Source organism: Coffea eugenioides, chromosome 1 (assembly GCF_003713205.1).
Source record: "Coffea eugenioides isolate CCC68of chromosome 1, Ceug_1.0, whole genome shotgun sequence".
Classification (NCBI taxonomy): Eukaryota; Viridiplantae; Streptophyta; class Magnoliopsida; order Gentianales; family Rubiaceae; genus Coffea; species Coffea eugenioides.
The window spans coordinates 44,984,407-45,004,020 of record NC_040035.1 but is presented as its reverse complement, the minus strand read 5'-3'; the positions used below and the strand labels follow the sequence as shown (position 1 = coordinate 45,004,020).

The following is a 19,614-nucleotide window of genomic DNA, read 5'->3' as shown; positions in this document are numbered from 1 at the left end:
CAAGGGAAAAAAAATTTACTTTCTGGTTGAGCACTCGATGAGAAGGAAATAATAAGAAAGCGGATGCCAAATGAATCCATCCCTTATCACACACGGAATTGGTAGGTGGGGTGGTTGCCTTGCCTGCTTCAGGCCCTGCCAATTCTGCGGTTAAAGGAAGTCCCGTTTGATCCCACAACCAACAACACGAAGAAACCCCCCACCCTACAAATAAGATTGGTGTGCCCACACACTAGTAAAACAAGAAATGAGTACCTGTGGAGTGTATCGTCAGCAGTTAGTGTTGTTTGGGAGCTGCTGCTGCCCTCCTCAACAACTGCCAAAGCTTCTTCCACACCGCAAAACCCCACATGGGTTGCCACTGCAAACTTGTGGGAAATCTCAACTGGCTCTGATACATGATGCTTCCTCCAAATTTGTCCCTAGAGCTACTGCGTCTGCTGCTTCTTCTTCTTCTTCCCCTACAGAATATTCTGGTAGATCAAACCAGCCTTATATTTTTATATATATATTGATTAATTAAACTTAAATTTTCTAGTCTGTTTCTTGTTGGTATATCATGTTTACAATGCTTCCTATTTGCTAGAGCGAGAAAAGAAGCGGTTAAATTTGCTTGCTTACTGATATAAGATGGAGCAACCACAAACCATCATCTTAGTAGGAGTTATGTTTATACAAGTTTTACAGAATCAAAAGGGTCGCCAAAAGTATCCCTGTTTCTTATATACTGCAACGGTTACTACTACCTATCAGTGGAGTGGGTTCTTATGATGAGAGTCTTTGAATATGCAACGGTTACTACTACCTATAATTTAGGTTTACCTTCAAAATTAGCTTCTTTAACCAGAATGGCCTTTCTAATGAGATCAGTTCATCCGTATTAGCTCAATTTTCATCTGTATAGGCATAAAGTTAGTAAATTCAGTTCTCTTAATTGATTCTTTTTCTGAAGCAACGACAATCCTATGTCATTGCTACCCCCTTTCATAATTCTTTTCTAGATCTCTAAAGATTACTAAATTTTCCCTATTCAAGAAAATCCTAGTAAAGGAAATGGTTTCATAAGCTGTCTTTGAATATGTTATTGTAGAAGCAATCTTTTTTTTTTTCGAAAAGGAAGGAATATTTATCATTGTTTATCAGTATTCTAAGGGAAAATTCAACAAGATTTACTCCTATATATGTTTTCCAGTTCTCTCAGGGAACAGATTAGCTATAGCTGTACCAGAGAGAAAAGTAACTATTGTCATCCTCTTTCTCTGCCTAATGCTATCTATATCTTGACATGCTTCCTGCTAATTATTGACTATTCTGCACAGAGCAACTCTTGGGAGGTGTCAAACCCAAGCAAAAAAAGCAGAGAATAGCAGGCGTAGATCAGGATGATTTACAAGATCCCAAACTTTTGGCTGATCCTGAGAGTTGCTTTTGTGAGTTTAAAGGGGTACAGATACACTACAAAATATTTGATGCTGAATCATTGGCTCCAAACTTGTCAGAAGAGGTTGCTACTACTCAAGTTTCTGATACCACTGAAAGGGCTGGTTTTCCCATGATTCTGTTGCATGGTTTTGGAGCTTCTGTATTCTCATGGAATCGAGTCATGAAGCCTTTGGCACAGGTCACTGGTTCAAAAGTTCTTGCCTTTGATAGACCGGCCTTTGGGTTGACATCATGGGTCGATCCAACCAATCATTCACCTGCTGGCAGTGCAGATGCCAGACCTCTAAATCCATACTCGATTATGTTCTCTGTAATGGCATCCCTGTACTTTATTGACTTCTTAGCAGCTGAAAAAGCAATTCTGGTAGGGTAAGTGATATATATTCAACCCTCTGTTCTTTTGATTGCTTCTCATATTGTGCCCATTTTCTGGTTTCTGAATATTTCATCATTAAGTTTTACTGCTAAGGGTTTCTATACTGGTTCTACTCTCGCACATTCTGTGGAGTAAACCATTGGAAATTAGCACAAACTCCTCAAATGTTGACCTGAATTGTAACAAGGAGAAAAATAGTCAATGTCAATGCTCTATACTAAATGTATTCTACTTCGGAGGCATACTGTCAATTGAGAGATAAATTTAATTATTTTTTTAAGAAGAATACTTTCACACCTATGATCAATATTTTGGTACTTTCCCTCTCATTCTGTGAATGGTCCCTTTTCTGATAGTGAAAATCTCTGTTCATGCTTACTAAAAGCTAACAGATTCCAGGCACTCAGCTGGTTCGCTTGTAGCGGTTGATACATATTTTGAGGCACCTGAGCGAGTTGCTGCAATGGTTCTTGTTGCTCCAGCAATTTTAGCACCTCTTTTGAAACAGGATTTTTCCAAAGATAAACAGAGAGGTAAAAACAACAAGAAACAAGAGGAGCACTCAAATTCAGATAGTCACTGGAATCCAATTCTCAGGCTTTTCAGCATGTTGTCAAAGTTAACTAAACATATTGCTCAGGCAATTATGAATATGTTGAAAGGGATGGGAGATATGATAAATTATGTGTACAAGAAGGCTTTATCTGCACTCCTCCGCTCAGCCATTGGTGTAATGCTGGTATTAAATTTCTTTTCGGGATAAATTTTCATTATTCTCTTGGCTTAAATTTATTTTCATGGTTTCCAATACTTAAGGCCCTGTGGTAACTAAATTATAACATCCTTTATCTTTCAGCTTTTGGTTTGAGAATTTTACAGATTATGTTGATAAGTTAAATTCATGGAGGATTTTGAAACACTATTATTGATGTAGAAAGATAATGACTATCTGAGACACCAAATGCAGCTTCTCAACTCAACGGATGGAGAATCTCACTATACAGTCTAGCTTTTATTTACAATTTTTGGGATACTGAGGATGACCAAGGAATTTCATTAGATAAGGGAAATTTTTGTTAGTCTGCATCTTGTTCGTTTTAATGCACAGATCTGACGTTTATTTCTTTGTTGCATGTGGCTATCTCACTCACTTGCTCATGCTTTTAGGTAAGAATGATAATTGACAAATTTGGCATAGCTGTTTTTCGAAATTCGTGGTATGATTCAAATCAAGTTACTGATTATGTCCTACAAGGTTACACAAAGGTGATTCTTAAAAAGCTTTCTTTTCCAGTTTCCCCTAATTCTGGATGCGTTATACTAAGTTGCTTTCCACTCAGAGAAAAAACTCAGACCATACAGAATTTCTCTATTTATGTATATTTTTGTAACTCCCCACTTTACTATTGCAGCCACTGAGGGTGAAGGTTGGGACAAGGCCCTTGTGGAATATACGGTAGCAATGCTTTCAGATTCTTCTTCTCAATCAAAGCCACAGCTTTCCAAAAGATTGGGCGAAATCTCATGTCCAGGTTACAAAATTTACCTAAATCTTGTGACCAATCAAAATAATCCTATGAAAGATAAGATCCTTTCCTACCATTGATCAATTTAGAAGACTTGATAGAAAATATAATCAAGAAAATGTTTGGTGGGTCCTAAATTTTGGATTAATGTCAATTGATTGACTAAATGATCTGATTATCTAGTTTTTGTGCTTACGGTACTGTCTTAATCATCATTAGCCCTCCGAATGCTCATACATTTTCATCTTGAGCCTATATTTTGTCCTAAAGGTTTATTGCCTCTATGTTTTGGGTACTGTAGCTGTAGCATTCATCTCTTATATTTGATGACTATTCTTTTTCACAATTTCTTGAACTGGACATTAAATGTCTGCAAAAAAAAAAAAAAAAGGTGCAGTCAATTTTATCATCCAGTAGAACCAAAAACCTGTATATGCTGACATTGCCGATGTAAATTACAGTCCTAATTGTCACTGGTGATAGCGATCGACTTGTTCCCCCTTGGAACTCTAAAAGGCTTTCACAAGTCATTCCAGGATCTCATCTTGAGGTGATCAAGAATTGCGGCCACTTACCTCATGAAGAAAAGACTGAAGAGTTTGTATCTATTGTTGAGAAATTTCTACAGAGAACTTTTGGTGCTTCGCAGGAGCAGCGCTTGCAAGTAGTGACTTAACCCTGGATCTTCTTAAACCAGTTGTACTACACCATGTTATATGAGTTCATGCCTCAAACAAATGTGGAGAGGATTGAACCCTCAAAAAAAATGCAGAGAGATAACTAAACTCGAGAAAGAATTTCTCCCCATTGATTGTCAAAGTAAAAAGATGGATAAACATCATTGACAGGAATATGGAAATACAATTCATGGCCGTTAGAATGTCATTCTAAATTTAGGGAAGTGAAAACGCTTGAATATTTCTTCTTGTCCGTTTTGTATCTCTTCATAATATCCTCCAATAAGTAGCATTTTTTTATTTCAAAGTAGCATATGTTGATTGCCACACACTGGTGTTAGAAGCTTGAACATGCGTAGCCAACATGCAGTGATCACAAATATCCCATGTTTGTTACGGGGTGCAGGTGCAGTAATTGTTGAACACTGAAATGATATAAAACAATAATAATGTCCCTCGCCATACAACAGCAGATTATGTTCTACACATATTCAGAAAGGAGGATCAGTTGATATTATCAGGCTAGCATCTTGTAAACTGCGTGGAAAATCAAAACCTGGCATAAAATCATCCCCAAAGATCACGGCTCCAGCAGCTAATGCTCCAGCACCTAGTCCCACCCCAATACCAGGTCCCCTGCTGCGTCCAGGTGCTGGTCCAGATGACGGCATGTTTATGTAACTAGGCTGCAGATCATCTGTCCTCGGTAGAGAGGTAGGTATATAGCCGACGTTTTGTTAGGAAGAATTTTGGCCCTCCGAGAAAAAAAAAATCCTACAAAAAAAAAAAAAAAAAGCGGCTCCGCCACTGAGCTCCTGTGGAGTGAATGAGAAATCCTAGGATACGTGGAGTTTAAGGCTACGTCACTGGCGTGTATAGGAATCCTACGGTAAAAAATTGCAGCCCCGTCGCTGTTGGTGTGTGTGGAGAAAACCTGGAAAACGTGGTTTGCATGGCTACGCCACTGGGCTCCGTCATTGTTATGGTGTATATCAGTGCTGTCGTCACCAGTTAGTGTTGTTTGGGAGCTGCAGCTACCTCCTCCACAGCACTGCAAACTTGTGGGAAATCTCAAATGGCTCTGAAACATGATGCCTCCTTCAAATGTGTCCCTAGAGCTGCTGCCTCTTCTTCTTCTTCTTCCCCTACAGAATATTCTGGTAAATCAAAGCAGCCTTAATTAACCAACTCCGTACATGTTCATTGATTTTCTTACGGTCCATTATTCACTGAAATAATGTTTTCCAATTGGCAATTGTTTTGAGATGTTATAAAAATTGTTCCAATAAATTTTTTCAATATTTTTTCTTTTTTCTTTTTTAATCTTTTAAGAGTAAAAAAAAAAAAAAATTTTAATGTGAAATGGCGAGAAAGTGAAGATCATTTTCATTGTCGATAACTCAGTATGTCAAGGGAAGTTAGAGAAGAGTTAGGTGAAATTGTTAGAAACCAGGATATCATGTTACAATTCTTCCTATTTGCTAGAGCGAGAGAGAAAAGAAGCTGCTAAATTTGCTTGCTTACTGATATAAGATGAAGCAACCACAAACCATCATCTTAGTAGGAGTTACAAGTTTGTACAAGTTTTACAGAATCAAAAAGGGTCGCCAAAAGAATCCTTTTTTCTTATTTACCGCAGCTGTTACTACTACCTATCAGTGGAGTGGTTTCTTATGATGATACAATTTAGGTTTACCCTCAAAACCCAAAATGGCCATTCTATGAGATCTGTTCATCCGTGTTAGGGCCACTTTTATCAATGTAGGCATAGAGTTAGTAAATTCAGTTCTCTAAATTGATTCTTTTTTTGAAGCAACGACAATCCCATGTCATTGCTACCCCCTTTCATAATTCTTTTCTAGATTAGTAAAATTTCCCTATTCAAGAAAATCCTAGTAAAGGAAATGGTTTCATGAGCTGTCTTTCTTTCTTGTTTTTTATCAAAAGGAAGGAATATTTATCATTGTTTATCAGAGTTCTAAGGGGAAATTCAATAATCTTTACTCCTATATATGTTTTCCTCCTATTGTCATCCTCTTTCTCTTCCTAATGCTATCTATATCTTGACATGCTTCCTGCTAATTATTGACTATTCTCTGCACAGAGGAACTCTTGGTAAGAGTCAAACCCCAGCAGAAAAAGCAGAGAATAGCAGGCATAGATCAGGATGAATTACAAGATCCAAAACTTTTGGCTGATCCTGAGAGTTGCTTTTGTAAGTTTAAAGGGGTACAGATACACTACAAAATATTTGATGCTGAATCATTGGCAGAAGAGGTTACTAGTCCTCAAGATTCTGATAGCACCAAAAGTGTTGGCTTTCCCATGATTCTGTTGCATGGTTTTAATGCTTCTACATTCTCATGGAACCGAGTCATGGAGCCTTTGGCACAGGTCACTGGTTCAAAAGTTCTTGCCTTTGATAGACCGGCCTTTGGGTTGACATCACGGGTCGACCCAACCAATCGTTCACCTACTGGCAGCCGAGATGCCAGACCTCTAAATCCATACTCGATTATGTTCTCTGTACTGGCAACCCGGTACTTTATTGATGTCTTAGCAGCTGAAAAAGTAATTCTGGTGGGGTAAAGTGATATATATTCAACCTTCTGTTCTTTTGATTGTTTCTCATATTGTGCCCATTTTCTGGTTTCTGAATATTTCATCATTAAGTTTTTACTGGTAAGGGTTTCTATACTGTTTCCGCTGTCGCACATTCTATGGAGTAAACCTCTGGAAATTAGCACAAACTCCTCAAATGTTGACCCGAATCGTAACAAGGAGAAAAATAGTCAAATGTCAATGCTCTAAACTAGCACACGACACACGAGATCCTCAGTGTCACTTTTCCGGTGGCAATTCAGTGCCACTTTCATATTTATGTCAAGTATCCTATTTATTTAATTTGTCATATGCTATTTATTCAAATTTCTTCTACGATCACGTGATAAGTAGAATTGACACTGGATTTGACACCGAGTAGATGGATAGAGGATTCCAACTGCCTTCAGAAGGCACACTGTCAATTGAGAGTTAAATTTAATTTTTTTGAAAGAATAATATATTTTCACACCTATGATCAATATTTTGGTACTTTCCCCTCTCATTCTGTCAATCGCCCCTTTTCTGATGGCGAAAGTCTCTGTTTATGCTTACTAAGAGCTAACCGATGCCAGGCACTCAGCTGGTTCCCTTGTAGCGGTTGATACATATTTTGAGGCACCTGATCGAGTTGCTGCAATGGTTCTTGTTTCTCCAGCAATTTTAGCACCTCTTTTGAAACAGGATTTTTCCAAAGATAATCAGAGAGGTGAAAACAACAAGAAACAAGAGGAGCACTCAAATTCAGAAAGTCACCGGAGTCCAATTCTCAGGAGTTTCAGCATGTTGTCAATGTTAGCTGAACATATTGCTCAGGCCACTATGAATATGTTGAAAGGGATGGGTCATATGATAAATTATCCGTACAAGAAGGCTTTATTGGCACTCCTCTCCTCTGCCATTGGTGTAATGCTGGTATTAAATTTCTCTTCAGGATAAATTTTCATTATTCTCTTGGCTTAAATTTATTTTCGTGGTTTCCAATACTTAAGGCCCTTTGGTAACTAAATTATAACATCCTTTATCTTTCAGCTTATGGTTTGAGAATTTTACAGATTATGTTGATAAGTTTATTTCATAGTGGATTTTGAAACACTCACTATTTATTGATGGAGAAAGACAACGACCATCTGAGACACCAAATGCAGCTTCTCAACTCAACGGATGGACTATTTTACTATACAGTCTAGCCTTTATTTACAAGTTTTGGGATACCGAGGAATTTCATTAGATAAAGGAAATTTTTGTTAGTCTGCGTCTTGTTTCTTTTAAGGGATAATATCGGAAACCTCCTCCCTTCAGATTTCCCTTAATATCACTTGGCATTTTTGAGGTTTTTAAAATATTACTTATCTTTTCTAGTAAATGTAAAATGACTATATTAACTCTAACTTGCTACAAAATTCACATATCAAATAAATAGATGCCAAACTTTTTTTTAAAAAAAAAAAAGAAAAGAAACGAAAGTCACTTTCTTCTCTTTTCCTTTTCTCCATCATTCTCTCTTCCTCATTTTTTGGATGACTATGCAATATTTTATTTATAAATTATAATAAATTGAATTTTATTTATCTTTTATTTTTTGTGATTATGATAAAGTGGGGTATGATTTATTTGTTTATTTTGAGTTGATTTTTATAAGTACAATTTAATGATTTGGGCAATGAGAAGATATTGAAAAAAAAAATATTTCATAAGAAATTGTTTTTGAGTATATAGAGTTAAATTAGTGCAAATGTATTTCTTGTCAAATGTCTTTTTTATTTTTAAATTTATATTTTTATGGGGTACAATATTGTGATGTGGTAGTACTATAAGAGACTGTCTTTTAAGTGATCGTTTTTTTGAAATGAACAAAGTGGTTTAGGAATATTTTTATTTAGCAATTGAAAGTGTAGTTTAGGGTTTTTAAAAATTTTGTTATACAAAAAACAAAAGTAACGGAGGTAAGTGATATTTTTAAAATTTTGAGGGTGCCATGTGATATTAAGAGAAACCTCAGGGGAGGTTGAGGTTTGATATTATCCCTTGTTTTAATGCACGGATCTGACGTTTATTTCTTTGTTGCATGCGGCTTGCTTTTTAGGTAAGAATGATGGTTGCCAGAATTGGCAATCCTCTTTTTCGATACGCGTGGTATGATTCAAATCAACTTACTGATCACGTCTTGCAAGGTTATGCAAAGGTGATTCTTGAAAAGCTTTCTTTTCCAGATTCCCCTAATTTTGGATGCATTATACTAAGTTGCTCTCCAATCAGAAAAAAACTCAGATCATACAGAGAATTTCTCCATTTATGTATATTTTTGTAACTACCCACTTTACCATTGCAGTCACAGAAGGTGAAAGGTTGGGACAAGGCTCTTGCGGAATTTGCAGCAGCAATGCTTGCAGATTCTTCTTCTCAATCAAAGCCACAGCTTTCCAAAAGATTGAGCGAAATCTCATGTCCAGGTTACAAAATTTACCTAATTATTGTGGCCAATCAAAATAATCCCATGAAAGATAAAATCCTTTCCTACCATTGATCAACATAGAAGACTTAACAGAAAATATAATCAAGAAAATGTTTGGTGGATCCTAAATGTTGGATTTAATGCCAATGGATTGACTAAATACTTAAATCTGATTATCCATTTTTTGTGCTTATGTTAGTTAGAGTCTTAATCATCATTAGCCCTCCGAATGCTCATACATTTTCATCTTGAGCCTATATATATTTTGTCCTAAAGGTTTATTGCCTCCATGTTTTGGGTCCTGTTGGTGTACCATTCATCTTTTCTATTGGATGACTATACTTTTTCACAATTTCTTGAATTGGACATTAAATGTCTGCAAAAAAAAAAAAGAGGTCAATTTATCATCCAGTATGACCGAAAGCCTGGATATGCTGACATTGCCAATGTAAATTACAGTCCTACTTGTCACTGGTGATAGTGATCGACTTGTTCCCCCTTGGAACTCTAGAAGGCTTTCACAATTCATTCCAGGATCTCGTCTTGAGGTGATCAAGAATTGCGGCCACTTGCCTGCTGAAGAAACGGCTGAAGAGTTTGTATCGGTTGTTGAGAAATTTCTACAGAGAACTTTCGGTGCTTCGCAGGAGCAGCGTTTGCAAGTAGTGACTTAACCCTGGATCTTCTTAAACCAATTGACAATTGTGGCGAGGATTGAACCCTCAAAATAAATGTGGAGACGTAATTAAACTCCAGAAAGAATTTCTCCCCATCGATTGTCAAAGTAAAAAGATGGATAAACATCATTTAGTATTTCTTGTTGTCCGTTTTGTATTTCTTCATAGTATCCCCCGATGAGTCGCATTTTTATTTTTATTTTTTTTTTATGAAGCAGCATATGTTGATTGCGACGCACTGGTGTTAGAAGCTTGAACATGCATAGCCAATATCCAAACTTCCTTCTGGATTTAGAGGGCTAGCAGCGATCACAAATATCCCATGTTTGTTACGGGGTGCAGGTGCAGTAATTGTTGAACGCTGAAATGATTTAAAACAACAATAATGTCCCTCGCCATACAACAGCAGATTATGTTCTACGCATATTCAGAAAGGAGGATCAGTTGATATTGTCAGGCTAGCATCTTGTAAATTGCGTGGAAAATCAAAACCTGACATAAAATCATCCCCAAAGATCACGGCTCCAGCAGCTAATGCTCCAGCACCTAGTCCCACCCCAATACCAGGTCCCCTGCTGCGTCCAGGTGCTGGTCCAGATGATGGCATGTTCATGTAACTAGGCCGCAAATCATCTGTCCTCGGTAGAGAGGTCTGTATATAGCCGACATTTGAGGGTGGTGGGAGTGGGGGTGGAGCTCTTGGTGGTTGATAGCTTGTTCCCCCGGCTGGTGCATAGCTTGGACCCGTTGGTATATTGGGATAATTCCGAGGAAATGGAAGTGGATGGGCATACTGGCTGCTTGTCTGCGGCTGACTTCCTGGCTGCAGCGGTGAGGGTGCAGGAAATTGTGAATGCAGGGGTCCGTGCCCAATATCCAAGTTAATTCCCATGCTGTTATCCATGAGCTTAAATCCTTCCTCATCACCTGAGAAACCAAAATTTCACGAGGACATACATCGAAACTCGTTGATTCTAAGAATCCTACAGTCCAAACCCTTAAATTGTGTGGAAAGCATTATTGCTGTTCAATAATAGACATAGCCCATGCGCCAGAAGGAAAATTACAGTATGCAGGAATCCGAACAAAGAGACTGATGAGGTTGGTTCTCATGAGAAAAAAGAAAGTCATGATGATGAGGGAGTCCGTAATTGTACCTTGGTATGAGCTAGACTCTTCCCTTTCTTCTGATATTCGGATTGAGATATCGACAAATCCGCGAGGTTTGTTTGTATTCTTCTTTCTCAGCTGAAAACTTCCTACTTCTTCCACCGGTTTTGGAACCTCAGAATTCTTCAAGTACTTCTCCAGAAATTCCTTAAGAATCACCGTTGTCGTTCCCAAGAGCCTTTCTCTAAGAAAGACGGGTTCTCTACTATAGACCTCGACGTGGAGGGCCATATCTTGGAAGTTAGGTTCAGAAGGATCAACCACTGTCGAGAATTTGGTTTTCCAAACTGGATTAGCATTTCCCGAAGCATCTATCCTGGTGCAGTATTTGTTGTTAGTATCAATCCACCCAACGGCAAACCACTGGCGCTTCCACAGTGAAGATGTTCGCCGGAGTCCCCTAGCAGAAATCAGGCAGACCTCAACCCATAGTTTTCCCATCACAGCTAAGATTCAATCGTGAAACGAAGACAGAACGGCAAGAGAGGTTGCTTTCTGAAAAGTTCTTCCAACTCTGTAAAGAAGAGTTGATAAGGAAAAGAGAAAGTTAACAACTTTGTACCATTCCAGACTAATGTTACCCACAGGCCAAGAGAATTCCTTATCCATCACGACTTTCTAAATCTCCGTCACCTTTTTGTCGAGCAAATGACCCGTAAATCCATACCAAGAGGAGAGGAATCAGAACAAAAGTCAAAAGTTTGTCCAGCATAAAGTGGAAGAAAATTAGATGGATGGCCCACTCATGCGGCAATTTATCAAAAAAAAAAAAAAAAAAAGCTTGTTAACTGAACAACTTAAAAGCCTGTTAGAATGGTATATGAAATTGTTTGGCTATGCAACACATCCCTTTCAGCTGGTCTAAAGAAGGGAAACACTTTAACCCAGTGCTCACAAGGAGCACAAAGTCCTACTCCATTAACTTACTGCCTGAAGAGTGCTGTGCGGTAAATCAGTAAATGGAATAGAGTGCCTATGGAACCCTTCAACTTTGAGGCCAGTCAATAGAAGTTCTACGTAGATTGCAATCCAATTATCTGAAGAACAGAGCATTCTGCATCTGCACGGTCATGGAAAGAGAGATTACGAACTCTACTATTGTCTTGATGGGGGACTTAAAAGTAGCTTTCTGCCAGCATATATAGCAGTCTGATGTGCATCAGGACAGCTAGATGTCCCAGTATACATCATTGTAGTGGAACCAAGAATATCTTCTCCAAATCCACATGCTTTAAAGAATAGCCTGAGGATGAATACAAGGGCCATGTTAGCTTCAAAAGATACCCTTTTCCGAAAAATTGCAGGAAATAAGATCATTACCTACATTGATAAAAAAAATGTGTTGATAATACAAGTAAATTATTTGAGATAATTTTGTAAAAAAATACTGTAATACTTTTTTGATGTGATGTATGTGAGATAAAAAGATGATTGAAAAATGTGTTGATGATGAAAGCAAATCAGTGTGTGTAAATAAGGTGGAAATAATGTGTAATCCAAACACACTGAATTACTGAAACTTAAAACTTTACCCCTCTTTCTCAGAGCAAAGGGCGGATATATCGTACACCCCTTTGCCAGTAAGCATTCTGCAAGAAATATTGGAGTGCTTAGACATCTTTCAGAGCTTGACTACCAAAAATTTTGAACAACTAGCACATTATGTAGCAAATGTATTTCCCATTATGCTTAGCTCTGCAGTCAGCAACCCCAAACAATCCTTCCCACAAAATGGTAAATGAATAGAGAAAAACCTGCAGGTAATACTAGGTAGAATGTTTCCTCGATGCTACACCACAATTACAACATGCCAAAAATGAATAACGGTAGAAAATTAAACTACACTTGGCTGATTAACTCAATATTACCAATCAGTAAAAGCTGAACAGTTCCTCGCATATACTTGTTAATTGAACTTTCGTCTCCTTCAAAACAATATAAGCAAATGATTTTCCTTAATGATTCCCAAATTCCAAGCAATGCCTAGAACCCTAGAATCTTAAAAATATCTAGTCCCATTACAACCTTATAATTCTTTGTACAATCCTCCGCCCAATTCCTCTACCCTGGAGAGAAGGGATCACCTGAAATGCACTGAAAAACAACTACATTAGAAGGAAAATAAAATAAAAATTACTTTTTCAGAAGGAAAAGTGTTCCGACCATGACATCATAGATGGAAGCAGTTAGCCCTAAATCAGAAACAGCGCGTCCAAACCCCACAAGCTTCCCGTTATCTGGAGTCACCGGCATCACTCGCTGAATCCAATTCCCACCAATGCCCATCGATCTTGTGCCGACTTCAGCAGTGGACGATAAATCATTAGCTAATTCGGGTTTCGTGAAGACCGATACGACAACGGAGCTATTGGACAGAGCAGTTCGGAGTTTGCCGACGTCTATAAGCTCTACGCGGCCGTCGGAGTCGAACTTAGGGAAGCGGTGGCAGGAGTGGTTGCAGAGAGCGTATAGGTGCTGGAGATGGCTTGGGTTTACGTGGGATGGGTTTGTGGAGATGTACAATGGCGGCGGGGATGAAATCTGGTTGGTCATTTTTAGCGGGGAATAGAGCAAATTGGCGGGAATACAGCTGCCGTAAGCGGAGGTTGCAACGGCGGCCATCTCCGTTTAATCACGCTATTCTCTAATTTCTCCACCACACAGTTGCATACATAATCTCTCTGGGGCAACGCCACAGGCTAAGGATGGGAAAAACAAACGAGGCGCTTTCAAGAGATGGGTTTCCCTCAAAAAAAAAAAAAAAAACTTTCGACTTTCGAGAGATGGTTAATATTTCTTTTTAAAATTTTAAGAAATCATTCCGGATTGTCTCCTAATGCATAAGAGGCATTGGTATGTTGATGATTGGGCGGCACGGATTTTTCATAAACATGAGATGCGATTTATCTAATACCCAAAATTAGAGTATTAACCCATATGTGAGTGGATGTCCTGTAATATTAAGTTATTAAATTATGAATTTCTTATTAAGAATTATATATATCAATCATTAAGGATGCTAATCAAAGTTAAGGGATGTCAAATTCGGTCTGGAGTGAAGGGCTTTGCTTGATTCATTATCTCTCCTATTTAATTCAAGGATCGAGCCGCCCCTATTAATCACACCGTTAATTCAAAAGCAATGTTGTGGACTCCGGTGATCAAAATCAAAATTGAGTTAACATATTATTGCTCTCTAGTTTGAGAAAATGTTTTTGAAGAGGCTATGCTAATTACTAAGACTAAGGGCGTATTTGGTAAAACTTAAGTCTGAAAATTAAAGTCTGAAATCTAAAATATGAAGTCCGAATCTATTAAGTTATTAAATTGTTAAATATTAAATCTGATATATTTGAATGCGTATCACATTCAATGATAAATGAATAACTTATCACTTAATTTTGGGAACAAGATTTGCCTAGAAAATTCAGTGTCATTTAATTAATTCAAATGTTCAATTTTTAGTTATCAAACAGTTTGAATATATTAAGATCTGAATCTATTAAGTTTAATCGCTGAATTGGATTATCCTACAATGCCTAAATGAAATCAACAGGATGGTGGACCAGAAGAGAATTAACAGTTCAGATAAGGGAACAAGAAGAGATTAAGAAAAAAAAAGAGGGGGGGGGGAGAGGAGACAGTAGCCCCAAATAAAGGAGGATAGTTTTAAGTTAACATAAACAAGCTTAGCTACTTCCAAGACTTGATCCAGCTGAAGTTACATGCTGGAGGCCCTTTCGTATCTTTGAATTAGAATTTGGACACCTTGACCGGGTTCTACGATCATGCGGTAAGCTGGAGAATGTCGGTACTTGGGAGATAAAGAGAAGGTGAACTTGGAGATTATGAGGGAAATCACCACTTTCATTTGAACCAAAGCAAAATTTCGGCCCAAGCACAATCTTGGGCCTACGCCAAAGGGGACATAAACTTGAGGCAATTTGCAGGCACCAGAAATTCCATTTGCAAATCGCTCAGGCTTGAACTCATTTGCATCTGATCCCCAAATTTCAGGGTCACGATGCAAGGTTGGTATCAATGTCCATATGCAGACGCCTTTAGGCACCAATAGGTGCCCAATTTGAGCGTCTTCAAGTGCCTCCCGCGACACAAATGCTGCTGGTGGATATAACCGCATCACTTCATGAATCACCATTTTCACCTGCAATAGCAAAGCCAGGATATGCATGCAGCCAAATATGAGGTTATTCCTTGTTAATCATGAATCTCGTAATGATTTCAAATTAAGATTCATGTCCCGTGCTTTAACGTCTTGAAAACGCTAGACAAAAGTGACGTGAATGAAGTTCTACGATAACATAAAATGAACTCATAATGGATACCATTTTCATCTTGGGGAGAGAATCAGCATCAATTGAGCCATCTGGACAAACTTGAGCTATTTCATCGCGGATACGATCTTGCCATTCTGGGTGCAGAGCTAGAAGCATCAAGCACCATGATATAGCAACAGCAGTGGACTCGTGCCCGGCGAAGTAAATATTTTTGCAATTGTCGACAATGAATTTCTTAGACGAATTCTTGCCCACGTCGTTGATAGCCCCTTCGAGTATCAGTTGCAATAAATCCTTTTCCGATGGAAATTCCAGTGAGCATTCTTCTCCACGTTGTGCTATGGTTTCCCATATCAGCGACTCTATCTCCTTTTCCAAACTTTGAATCTCCTTTTGCTGTTTGCTTGGAAAAAATCTGCCCATGGATAATGTTAGGTGTTACCTTCTACATGTACCGTTTTACTTTGTTTTTGTGTCAAAATGTGATCCAAGTATAGGCCAAGAAACACCATACCCCAGTGTAGGGATACCAAAAAGTACACTTTGATTTGCAATGACTTTCTGGAGGGTTCTGAGCTTTGAGAATATCTTCTTGCCTTCGAAATAGGAGCTCCCAAAGCAGGCCCTTGATATCACATCAGCTGAGACACCCCTCAGGTCCTCCTCCACTCTGATCTCTGCAGTTGTTCCGCCTTGGGCTTCAATGCTGGCTTCCCATTTGGCCATCAATGGCTCTGCTGATTGCAACATCATACCTACCATGCCCTGAAATGAATTTTAAATCTAGCTGCCTCACTCGCACAGCAATTAACTCTCCAGTTTCAACTTTCAAGTCAATTATGTACAATTCAACTCATATACAGTTCCGTTTATTTCAACTTATTTACCTTGACCTTGTCGCTGAAGAACTCAGGGGCAACAATTTTCCTCTGCTGCGCCCATGCATGCCCATTAGACCTCAAAATTCCAGTGCCAAGCATAGGTGCAAGCCTTTTCGTAACATACGAAGGCTTCCCAAGATCCAAACTAGTACTGAGGTTCATCTCCTTGACTAGCTCCGGATGGTTTACGTACAGATGCCGTTTGTTTCCTGTTGAGTACGTGTATATGGGGCCTGTATCCAATAACAATTCCAAGTGATGCAAGGATCCATAGGACTAAAAAAAGAAAGATCAGAAAACGATAGGAGGTAGAAACAAAAGTAACGCTAAGGATTGGCGGTGGTGAACAATTTGTTGGTCTGGCCACCGGCCAATCATGCATGCAGTACATCCGCTGGTAGAAATAATTGCAGCTACGTATGATTGATTAGAAGGACACGAGGCTAATTCGAGAATCAAAGATTGTGTGTTTCACCATTGTACAAATTGCACATGATTGCCGTCAGAGTGTTCCCCGATAAAAACATTAAAACCCAAATGTGCTGAAGTAAAAGGGCGTACAACTTTGACAGAAGAGTGTACTAGGACTTAACACGTTTGTCAAAGCATGTCCCATAACCCGGCCAATTATTGCTTTGAACGGCAAACATCCATCGACCATCGACCAAATAAGGAAAAGTTTCCTCATCTGTTATCTCAATTCAGCAAGAGTCGCTATCTTTGTTTTCTTTGCTTTTGAAACTCTTAAAAAAGATGTGGCAGACAAGAAAATCTGTACCTTTCCTACCGTATAACATGGATGAATATCTGCATGCATCCTTGGATGAGCATCTCTTCCATTTTCCAAATCAAACTCACTTGATATCAGGTTTTATGATGCAAATCTAGTCCATTTCTAAAGTAGAGGGAAGGTTCCCTATCCCCTGGCCCGGACAACCTCAATGTAGCAACCGGCTGTTATTACGGGTCCTTTTTCCCAGGATGTTTCAGTCCTCAATCTTGACTTAAAAGAATATCAAATGCTGGGTTGCAATTCAAAGTGCAGCTCTAAAAGGGCAACTTATTAGTTTGAGCTGCAAATCTGTTTTGCCCAAAATTAAATGTTGCTCTAGATTTTTTTACGTCCAGCATAACTAGTCACAATTAACCAACCACAAAAGGGTATTCTTATGTGTAGTTATGCACTGAAGTTAAAATGCCGGTACTTGGTTAAGTATTGATGGATTAAACCATGGGTTACTCTTGCCATCTTCTAATGGCAGTGCCATTCGAGATTTAATAATTCAGAAACAGATGATCAGGCTCCAAAAGTCCGAGTAATTGCTAATCTTTCAAGAGGAAGGATTGGTGTTATATATGCCTTGTTCTTTAGTGAAACAGCATTTTAGTTAGTACAAGAGATCGAGAAAGTAGACACAGGTCCTGACCCCCAAAAATTAAAGGACACAAGTATGGGAAAAAAAAAAGACAACAAAAATGCTATAGAAACAGACTCATCAGTCCTTCAACCAAATTACCATATGTACTCCTTTTTAAAAAAAAAAAAAAAATTTTGCTCAGTACTCATGTACCCCCCTCTTTTCTTGGAAGTGATGTGTCCAAATTATTGATCGAATCTAATCACTTTCAGTCTATTACCGATCACGGGTGGACTTTTTGCTGATCTATTCCAGGATATCAAGGACGTCTCTTTCTTCTTTTCTAATTTTTTTAGGCCTAGCTCTGCATTCGTTGCTTTTATTTGTCTTAGATATATGGAAGTAGTTGTCAAAAGGACAAATATCCAGACAATCCAGAGCTTATCTTGGCTAAGACTTAAATATGCTTTTGGAGTAATAAGGTTAATGACTCCATAATAACTTCTGAAGCATCCTGACAAAATTATTACTTTATGTTTCAAGAGCCCTCATCAACTTTTGATGATCAGATAAAGAATTCAAAGCAGACTTAAGTATGTTTTTAATAAACACAAGTAGTTCTCCAACCGACGAAGCCGGATTCTTTAGCTCATCGCTAAAGATAACTTTGCTGACAACGTGTACGTAAACACAGAACTCGATAGCACCTTATCGCATTTTTCAAAGATAAAAGTGTCTCTGTCCCTCTAATTATGAACCCAACTGAGTAAAATGAAAGAAAACTACGAATGAATATCTGTAATGTGTTTAAATCTTATTTATGTCAAAGGTGATGCAACCTTGAATGGCATCTGGAATTTTTACTAGTAAAATAATCAAAGAAGAAGGATAAGAAGTTACCGTATTCTTTTCTCCATTGTTCAAAGTATGGGAAGAGAGTGGAGGTGTAGTCATGGGCCACAAATTCGCCAAAATTTGCTGCTTTCATGGCTTTAGCCTGAATCTTCTGCATCTCCTGAACGTTTCCATATAGGAAAGAAGGACAGGGCCCTCTAATTCCTTGCCTCTGAAGTTTCCACAAGAGCCTTTTAGGCTTTAGCCACAGAACGTTGAGGAAGTATGAGGCCAGGCCAATCAGAAGCATGCCCAGAAGGACCCAAGATGAAAGATTCTTCAGAGATACAAGGACAGAGAGGAGGAGGAGAAAGGCGAAGAGAAGGGATTTCATTTTTTTTCTTTCTTTTTTTTCACTTTGGCTTCTGCTGCTCTCTTCAAGTCTATGCTTTGAACTGGTTTATAAAAGCCTTGAAGGGACTAATTGGTTGCTAGTTGCTACAGAACAAGACAAAGCATTACGAGGAGGAGAAATTAATAATTCCAGCAGCTAACTGCTTTCCCCCTTTTTTTTCTTTTTTCTTTTTATTCCCTTGAGAAAACAAAAAATATATGTATATGTATGTGATGTTAATGATTGGTCATTGGGTGATATGCTACTTGCTGAAGCAAAAAAAAAAGTCTGTCTAACGAGTGCCTGTCATTAAGATATATTTCAAATATCATATTTTTTAAAATATAATATTAATTAAAAAAAGTAAATAAATGTAAGGTTTTAATATATATATATATAGTAAGTTAGGGAAAGTAAATAAATACAAGGAAGGGTATGTAAATTAAATAGAGAAAGTATATAAATGTAAGAGATGATGATAATTGTAATATATATATTTAAATAATAAGTTAGGTGAATTTTAAATATCTTAACCAGTGTCTAACAGGCACTTGCTAGAAAATTCAGAAAAAAAAATACTGAGCTGATAAATTGGGAAATTGCAATGACGTCATTATTCCAAAAATTTGGCTCATGACCATTAAGTTGCACTCCCAACTTTTCTCACATCTTTCCCGTTCTGAAGTGGGATTGCCTCCATGCTTCATTATACTTTCGGCGGTGCTGCTTCTTGTTCTTTTGCGAAAAATGCAATGAGAATGAGGTGTTATTACTTATTAGTCATAAATTAAAATGCTGATATGATTATTCTAGTATTAATGGTATTAATGGTAATGCAGAGCTGGCTAACATACGCTAAAGCCTTATTTGATAACCTAAATTTAATACTTAAATTTAATAGATTAAGATCTTAACATAGTCGGT

General features: G+C 38.0%; 5 protein-coding genes across 8 annotated transcripts; 2 read left to right on the top strand and 3 right to left on the bottom strand.

Moving 5' to 3' along the window:
- Positions 1-119: 119 nt before the first annotated feature.
- Positions 120-4,263, top strand: LOC113771263 (2-hydroxy-6-oxo-6-phenylhexa-2,4-dienoate hydrolase-like). Of its 2 annotated transcripts, none has more exons than XR_003468447.1 (6): positions 120-476; positions 1,320-1,812; positions 2,219-2,558; positions 2,987-3,085; positions 3,232-3,351; positions 3,807-3,890. XR_003468447.1 is itself a non-coding variant. In XM_027315896.1 (6 exons), the coding sequence occupies exons 1-6, from the start codon at positions 248-250 to the stop codon at positions 4,019-4,021; spliced, it is 1,488 nt and encodes a 495-aa protein (XP_027171697.1). In that variant the 5' UTR covers positions 120-247; the 3' UTR covers positions 4,022-4,263. The 2 variants fall into 2 exon arrangements, 1 of the variants encoding a protein (XP_027171697.1); XM_027315896.1 differs by having other exon boundaries at positions 3,240-3,351; positions 3,807-4,263.
- A 132-nt stretch (positions 4,264-4,395) lies between these two features.
- On the bottom strand, positions 4,396-12,015 carry LOC113773475. The gene is made up of 4 exons (XM_027318125.1): positions 10,913-12,015; positions 10,187-10,682; positions 4,957-5,167; positions 4,396-4,756 (listed from the first exon to the last, which is right to left on the bottom strand). The coding sequence occupies exons 1-4, from the start codon at positions 11,364-11,366 to the stop codon at positions 4,514-4,516; spliced, it is 1,404 nt and encodes a 467-aa protein (XP_027173926.1). The 5' UTR covers positions 11,367-12,015; the 3' UTR covers positions 4,396-4,513.
- Positions 5,062-9,891, top strand: LOC113771201. The gene is made up of 6 exons (XM_027315834.1): positions 5,062-5,182; positions 6,127-6,607; positions 7,199-7,538; positions 8,710-8,808; positions 8,956-9,076; positions 9,538-9,891. Exons 1-6 carry the CDS (start codon positions 5,098-5,100, stop codon positions 9,750-9,752), a joined length of 1,341 nt encoding a protein of 446 aa, XP_027171635.1. The 5' UTR covers positions 5,062-5,097; the 3' UTR covers positions 9,753-9,891.
- LOC113771351 (uncharacterized N-acetyltransferase ycf52-like) lies at positions 11,732-13,609 on the bottom strand. 3 transcript variants are annotated; one of them, XM_027315964.1, is made up of 4 exons: positions 13,089-13,609; positions 12,951-13,009; positions 12,458-12,514; positions 11,732-12,168 (listed from the first exon to the last, which is right to left on the bottom strand). In XM_027315964.1, exons 1-4 carry the CDS (start codon positions 13,545-13,547, stop codon positions 12,021-12,023), a joined length of 723 nt encoding a protein of 240 aa, XP_027171765.1. In that variant the 5' UTR covers positions 13,548-13,609; the 3' UTR covers positions 11,732-12,020. The 3 variants fall into 3 exon arrangements, with proteins under 3 accessions (XP_027171765.1, XP_027171814.1, XP_027171867.1); XM_027316066.1 differs by lacking the exon at positions 11,732-12,168 and adding an exon at positions 12,173-12,245; XM_027316013.1 differs by lacking the exon at positions 12,951-13,009 and having other exon boundaries at positions 13,063-13,609.
- Positions 13,610-14,623: 1,014 nt separating this feature from the next.
- LOC113749443 (cytochrome P450 714A1-like) lies at positions 14,624-18,692 on the bottom strand. The gene is made up of 5 exons (XM_027293194.1): positions 18,363-18,692; positions 16,111-16,337; positions 15,738-15,988; positions 15,272-15,638; positions 14,624-15,090 (listed from the first exon to the last, which is right to left on the bottom strand). The coding sequence occupies exons 1-5, from the start codon at positions 18,688-18,690 to the stop codon at positions 14,647-14,649; spliced, it is 1,617 nt and encodes a 538-aa protein (XP_027148995.1). The 5' UTR covers positions 18,691-18,692; the 3' UTR covers positions 14,624-14,646.
- Positions 18,693-19,614: the final 922 nt, after the last annotated feature.

Coding starts and splice junctions, on each gene's coding strand:
- LOC113771263 (XM_027315896.1), top strand. CDS start 248: ATGAGTACCTGTGGAGTGTATCGTCAGCAGTTAGTGTTGTTTGGGAGC. Junction 2,559..2,986: donor CAGCCATTGGTGTAATGCTG/GTATTAAATTTC, acceptor TCATGCTTTTAG/GTAAGAATGATAATTGACAA. Junction 3,352..3,806: donor GGGCGAAATCTCATGTCCAG/GTTACAAAATTT, acceptor TGTAAATTACAG/TCCTAATTGTCACTGGTGAT.
- LOC113771201 (XM_027315834.1), top strand. CDS start 5,098: ATGGCTCTGAAACATGATGCCTCCTTCAAATGTGTCCCTAGAGCTGCT. Junction 5,183..6,126: donor TTCCCCTACAGAATATTCTG/GTAAATCAAAGC, acceptor TTCTCTGCACAG/AGGAACTCTTGGTAAGAGTC. Junction 9,077..9,537: donor GAGCGAAATCTCATGTCCAG/GTTACAAAATTT, acceptor TGTAAATTACAG/TCCTACTTGTCACTGGTGAT.
- LOC113773475 (XM_027318125.1), bottom strand. CDS start 11,366: ATGGGAAAACTATGGGTTGAGGTCTGCCTGATTTCTGCTAGGGGACTC. Junction 10,683..10,912: donor AGAGTCTAGCTCATACCAAG/GTACAATTACGG, acceptor TTGGTTTCTCAG/GTGATGAGGAAGGATTTAAG. Junction 4,757..4,956: donor ATGCAAACCACGTTTTCCAG/GTTTTCTCCACA, acceptor TCTTCCTAACAA/AACGTCGGCTATATACCTAC.
- LOC113771351 (XM_027315964.1), bottom strand. CDS start 13,547: ATGGCCGCCGTTGCAACCTCCGCTTACGGCAGCTGTATTCCCGCCAAT. Junction 12,515..12,950: donor ATTGTACAAAGAATTATAAG/GTTGTAATGGGA, acceptor TATTTCTTGCAG/AATGCTTACTGGCAAAGGGG. Junction 12,169..12,457: donor CTTTGCTCTGAGAAAGAGGG/GTAAAGTTTTAA, acceptor ATTCATCCTCAG/GCTATTCTTTAAAGCATGTG.
- LOC113749443 (XM_027293194.1), bottom strand. CDS start 18,690: ATGAAATCCCTTCTCTTCGCCTTTCTCCTCCTCCTCTCTGTCCTTGTA. Junction 15,639..15,737: donor TTTGGTATCCCTACACTGGG/GTATGGTGTTTC, acceptor ATCCATGGGCAG/ATTTTTTCCAAGCAAACAGC. Junction 15,091..15,271: donor CTCTCCCCAAGATGAAAATG/GTATCCATTATG, acceptor TTGCTATTGCAG/GTGAAAATGGTGATTCATGA.